Raw genomic sequence first — 6446 nt, 5'->3', positions numbered from 1 at the left:
CATCTTGTGACTGAACCCGTCATGAAAGAGAAATAGGACAACCGAATCAAATGGGAACGAGCCAATCAAAGATAGCCGAGTCGAATAAAGATACCCTAATCAAACATGGACGAGATGAGTGAGTTGAAAAATGATTAAGGCCGAACTTCAAGATGAAGCTGCCTACGTATCCCAAAGATAGGAATCAGGCCATACATAGTTCCGGTTAAGGTTCACTCGGGTATTGACACTCCCCTTTTGTGCTCTAACTTTTGCCAAAGCCGCCTTTTCGGGTTATCAACCTTGCGAGCTTTTCATTTTTTTTTTGGCTCTATCTTTTGCCTGGGTCGCCCTTTCGGGTTTTCGGCCCAGCAAGCCTCTCAAGGGTAGTACTTCTTCAACTTATTCATGTTGATTGGTTGTGAGAACTCCAAACCATCCAAATCCATGAGAATGACTGCTCCTCCTGACCAAATTGATTTAATGATGTGGGGGCCTGTCCAATTGGGTCTAAACTTGCCCCTAAGGTCGTGAATAGGAGCTCGGCTGTCTTTCAATACGAAGTCCCTTTTCCTCAAATTCCTAGATCTAATCTTTTTGTTGAATGCTCTGGCAATCCTACGTTGATACCCTTGAATGTGGTATAACACCTTCAATCATCGCTCATCAAATAGCACCAGTTCCTCAAATTGGTTCTGTTGCCAATCAGCTTCTGTTATCTGACATTCAGCTATAATCCTCAATGAAGGCACTTCCAACTCAATCGGCAAAACAGCCTCCATTCCATATACCAAAGAGTAAGGGGTTGCCCTTGTAGACGTTCGGATTGATGTCCTGTATCCCCAAAGTGCAAAAGGTAACTTATCTGGCCAATCTCTATAAGTTTCTACTGTCTTACATAGGATGTTCTTATTTGCAGCTTTAACGGCTCCATTGGTTTGTGGCTTATAGGTTGATGACTTGTGGAAAGCCACGTTATACTTCTCAAGTAGAACTGCCACTTCCCCTTGGAAATGTGAGCCATTGTTTGAAATTAATTCATTTGGCACCCCGTATCTGCAGATGATGTTGTTCTTGATAAATTTGGCCACATGTGATGCTTTCAGCACTGAATACGACTGTGCTTCAACCCACTTGGTAAAATAGTCAATGGCAACCAAGATGAACTGATGCCCATTTGAACCTTTCAGCGTGACTGCCCCGATGACATCTATGCCCCAGACTGAGAAAGGACAAGGCGAAGTCATATTGTAGAGTTTTGATGGCGGGATGTTCATGCGATTTGCATGGATTTGACATTTGTGGCATCACCTAACAAAGTTAATACAATCACTCGTCATGGTTAACCTGTAGTATCCTTGTCTAAGGATTTTTCTGGCTAGCATTACACCGTTCATATAGGCTCCGCACTCTCCTCCATGGATGGCTTCCATGATACGCTTTGACTCTTCTTCCTCTACACACAGCTTGTGCATTCCCAAATGCCCTTTCTTGTATAACTTATCTCCACAAATGACGAACTGAGTGGCCAGACACCGTATCCCCCTTTTGTCTTTGATGTTTGCCTCTTGTGGGTATATACCTCTTTCCAAAAAATTCCAAATATCAAAGTACCAAGGGTTTTCATCTTGAACTTCTTCCGTTGTGGCTATCATTTCATATGTGGGGGTGTACCTTTGTTCTATAAGGATCGGGCGATCTTGACCCTAGCCGGTGCATCTACCATTGATGCCAGGGTTGCCAATGCATCAGCAAATCGGTTGTTCTCTCTTACCAAGTGTGTAAAAGTTAGTTTTTCGAACCTTGGGATCAATATGTCCAAGGTCTGATAGTAGACTTTCATTTTTTTCTCTTTAACTTTCCAATCTCCATTGGCTTGAGAGACAACCAAGTTCGAGTCCCCGATCACATCCAACCTTATTGCCTCTAGTTCCAGGGCTGCTTCCAATCCAACAATGCATGCCTCATACTCTGCTTGGTTATTAGATACCCTGAATTAGAGTTTGAAAGCTAACGGGATATGGGAATCATCTAGCGCTATGAGTAACACGCCTATGCCATAGCCAAATTGATTGGACGCTCCATCAAAGTACAACTTCCAAGTGTCTTCTTCCATCTGCATGACTGTAGACACCCCATTTTTGACCGTCCTCAAGACTTGGACGTCACCGTTTGAACACTCGGTGATTATCCATGTTTGTGCTCGTTTGGAGTTCCCGGAGGTCTCGGCTACGCGCCTTGCCTCAGGATCTCCGAACTTGACTGTTTAGTGTCTGGTTTCACACCAAACACTTGTGTTTTGCCTTGGAAGGGGAGGGCATGCCTTGTGAGACATCCCCACACACCACCGGCAGTGGCTAGGGGTCACCGGCTGGTTTTTGCTTCCATCGGCAATCTTTTCTGCCGGTCGGCATATTTTGTTGCCAGTCGGCAAATTTTTTTGCCGGTCGGCACTCTTTTTTGTCAAAATGACAATTTTGGGCAGCCGACCATTGTTCATCTACTTTATGTAGATATTTTGTGCCAGCTATGATAGCTGGCACCAACTCTGCCAGGGATCTCCCTCTAAGCAAGCTTGTTGTATAAGCTTTGCAAGAGGGAGTTCTATAAGAGGACAAGCCTCCTCTTGGCTCTAGGTTAGAAAGTTTGAAGGCAAAAACCAGAGCTTCCACAGATAGATACACCCTATCTCTATATCTCCCTCTCTCTCCTCCTTTGTGTGTGTTTCTTGGCCTAAAAGTGTGATTTTACCTTACTTTTGAACCATTACACACACTATTACACCTAGCTCCGAGTTTGAGGGACTTGGGAGGTTGATTTTTGAGTTTTTGGACTGATTTTGATCAAAAGAAGAGGGCTGGACCATTTGTTCTTCAAAGGATCTTCAAGGGTGAGCACTTTACTTTAGATTCCCCAAACTTGCAATAGTTTTTTACCTATCTTGCTTGCTGATTTAGCCTTTGTGCATAACATAAAAAAGGCTTACATTTTCATGCTTTAGAACTTTCATTAAGGTTGTTTTGTGGTTTGAGTCCAAACTCACCTTGTTAGGCTTTATTTGGCCCTTTTTGTGCTTCCCTTGTGAGGCCTTGTTTGCTTGAGTGTGTTGGTCTTTTCACCACTAAAAACCAGTTGATTTTCAGTAATAAGGAAGGTGGTTTGAAGTCTTGCATAGGGGAGGGACACCCCTCTCCCTTCATTGTCTTATTTCCTTACATTTTGGCTTAAAAGGGTAACATGCATGCTTGCTTGATTTTTGCCTTATTTCAGAACTTTTTAGGTGTTTTTAGGTCATATGTAATCTCTGTTTTTGGTCGGATTTGTATCTCTTTGCATGCTTAAAGTACTTGCTTTGCATTGCTCCTTTTGGCCTAGAAAGGCACCTTGTGTTTAGGCCATGATTCTTGCATGTGTAGGCTTAGTTTCATGAAGGTTTTGGCATTGTCTTACCATGTTTAAGGTCTGTTGGCCCTTCATTTCAGCCATGCTTGCATAGTTTGATGTCGTCTCTTTATGTTTTAGCTTGTAAGCTTTGAGTATTTTGACCTCTAGCATGCATAACTATGATCATCCTCATGATTTGGCATCATTTAGGACCTCATTTCAGTCCATAAATCATGCTTGTATGCTTGCCTTTGTGACCTCTTCCATGCCTCGAGGGTGTGCCCTTTTACGCCTAGATATGAGCCTTGGTGCACACACCTCTTTGGAGCCATTTTAGCTGCCATATTAGGAGGGTTTGGAGTCCTATTTTGTCTGTAAAAATTCTGTTTTTTTACTTGTCTAAATCATGCCATGTTTGGTCTTGTTGTTGGAAGTGAAGTGGCCCTTTTTGTGCCTTAGCCTTGGGACCATTGGATTGCTTGTTGGCATAGGTTTTTGTCCACCCTTTTAGGCACTTTTGGCCGCTGTTTTGGGGTGGATTAAGGTCTGCCCCTTTATGGTTTGAGGCCCCCTTGCATGCTTGTCTTATGACCATTGCATGATTGCTTCGTTAAGTGTTGTAATGTTTTGGTCCCGTTGCTTGAATTGTTCGTATTCGCATTGCATTTCGCATGCCTAGCATTGCATACTTGCCATACTAGTTACATAACATTTGGCATGCTTTGCATTTCCATCTCATTGTTGCATTTTGAGCCATGTTTGCATAACATGCATTGCACTACTTGGTTTGGGGTGTCAAACCAAGTGTTGAAGGTTAAGGGGCATTCATACCATAAGTGATGTAACGTGCCTTAACTTTCGGTCGCCGGGGCCTTTGACTTTGACATGATAAGGCTTTGGTCCTCATTTGTATGTTGCATGCATCTTTACATCAAGTGGCAAACTTGATCCCTTAGGCTATCATGCACCATTGATGGCTCGGGGATCGAGGGCCATGCTTCCTTGAATTCAAAGCATGATAGGAAGCATGACCATGCTTACAGGTGCCTGAAATCCCATGCCATACTGTCTGTCCTCTGTTTGCTGTCAAAACTGTCTTCTGCAGGAAGCTTCTGCCGACCGGCAGAATTAAGTGCCGACCGGTAATCTTTGAACAACCGATAAATCCAAGGACAGCCGATGGAAATCCTGGGCTGCCGGTGGGGATTCCCCCTAGCCGGTGGTACTCTGCAGCATGAAAGGAACCTGTCCTAAGGCTTTGGCATTTTTCAGAGAGACAGGGCAGTGTAAACAGAGGTAGCAGAGGTATGGTACGGATTTTTCAGGCAAGCCGGGTTCCGAGCATGCATCATTCGCGCGTCCCGAGGCAGAGGCTGCGGCCATCCTCTTCTCTCTTTTGCATTCTTTCTATTAACTAATTAGAAATTCTGTAATAATTTTATTTTCTTATCATTCGGACTGTAATATTTATTTGGTTCCTCCGAGTGAGGGCAATTATGTAATAAGTGTGCGTGAGTGTGTGTATGTCTTCCAACCTCACGTCTTTCTTCCCTTTTATTTACCTGCTTATGATGGTAGACTAGGGCATTTTTTAAAATTAGCATACCTTATGCTATGCATGAGTGCATACATGCATTTGTATTGCATGCATTAGGCTCGGTACATCATACTAACTGCATCTGTACTTCAATTCAAAAATTGAATATGTGATAGTTGATCGCATTTCCATGCTATGCTTAGGTTAGCCGAGCCTGACTAGATTGCATTTTTGCATGCGATGCATTAGCCATTCTTAACATGAACTAGGACACGCATGTTTGCTAACTAGTTTATTGTTTTGGCACGGAGTACGAAGTAAGTAGTTATGCTTTAGCATCCCGCATGCATGTGAGTGTTGCCATGACAGTATGCTTGTCATGCGACTAAATGCTTATGTGATAAATTGTTTGAATGCCTGTGGGTGAAGGTTAGATTGTTTGAGTTGGAAAAACTCATTAAAATCCGTGTTTTAGCCTACTTGCGAGTAGCAAATTCCAAAACGTTTTTCAAAACAAACGGATATGCAATGCTTGTTTCCAAATTAGGCAATCTAGTCTATACTTGTTTGCTGTGCGCATAACATAGTAATTCTAGGCTAATAACCGGAATAAGAACACATAAAGTTTTCAAAAACGGATATCATGATTAGTAGAGGCCGGTCTTCGGACCGGGCGAGAGGGGGTGCTCATAGCTGACCTTCCCCAATCGTACCCTAGCTCCCGAGCCGAGACAACTCCGGTGATGACGGACATGTGGCCTTCGGCACCGAGTCAGGGTTTCCTAAATTTCCCCATTTTAAAATGTTTAGGTGGCGACTCTGTATCTGGCAAAGCAGTCCATGTTTGGCACTTCTTTTCAAAAAAATCTGTTTCTCAAAACGATTTGCCAGATTTGGACTCTTTGGTTCAAGATTAAGAACCGTGACACAAAATCGAGTCCGAACTGTAACTGGGCGCCACGCGGGCGCGTCTACAATGACCTCTTCATCTGGGAATGGGTACTCCACTTCTTCTCCTCCTTCAATTGGGTGATCAGCCAAAAATTCTGCTACGGCCTTTCCTTTGACAGATTTGCGAGTGACATACTTAAGGTCAAATTCGGAAAGCAAAAGCAACCAACGAGCTACCCTACCAGTAAGTGCTGGTTTCTCAAAAAAATATTTGATTGGGTCTAATCTTGAAACCCGAATTACCGAGTGAGCTAACAGGTAGTGTCTCAACTTCCTGGTAGCCCATACCAAAGCTAAGCAAGCTTTTTCCAAAAGAGTATAGCGGGTCTCATATTCAAGCATTTTCTTACTTAAATAGTAGATGGCTTTCTCCACTTTCTCATCTGACTCTTGTGCAAGCATGCATCCCATGGTTGAGTCAGTCACTGATAAATACAAAATCAGTAGTTTTCTTGGCTCAGGTGGTGATAACACAGGTGGATTATGCAAATATTGCTTAACTTGCTCGAAGGCGAACTGACATCAGTCATCCCATTGGAACTTCTTCCCTTTCTTTAGGAGGCCAAACAGTGGTTCACAAGTCAAGGTTAACTTT

General features: G+C 43.3%; 1 protein-coding gene across 1 annotated transcript; it reads right to left on the bottom strand.

The window, feature by feature from the left end:
* Positions 1 to 635: 635 nt before the first annotated feature.
* On the bottom strand, positions 636 to 1634 carry LOC145800003 (uncharacterized). The gene is made up of 2 exons (XM_082889654.1): positions 1307 to 1634; positions 636 to 1201 (listed from the first exon to the last, which is right to left on the bottom strand). Exons 1-2 carry the CDS (start codon positions 1632 to 1634, stop codon positions 636 to 638), a joined length of 894 nt encoding a protein of 297 aa, XP_082745780.1.
* Between the last annotated feature and the right edge of the window lie 4812 nt (positions 1635 to 6446).

The sequence above is a fragment of the Camellia sinensis genome, chromosome 9, assembly GCF_055761805.1.
Source record: "Camellia sinensis isolate YWXY chromosome 9, ASM5576180v1, whole genome shotgun sequence".
Classification (NCBI taxonomy): Eukaryota; Viridiplantae; Streptophyta; class Magnoliopsida; order Ericales; family Theaceae; genus Camellia; species Camellia sinensis.
Note: the sequence above shows the minus strand (reverse complement) of the source record. Positions and strands in the feature narration are given on the sequence as shown.

What these genes read in the sequence shown, in the direction of transcription:
- LOC145800003 (XM_082889654.1), bottom strand. Translation starts at nt 1,634, where the DNA reads ATGATAGCCACAACGGAAGAAGTTCAAGATGAAAACCCTTGGTACTTT. An exon ending in GTTAACCATGACGAGTGATT is followed by an intron (nt 1,202 to 1,306) that starts GTATTAACTTTG and finishes GTCCTTTCTCAG; the next exon opens with TCTGGGGCATAGATGTCATC.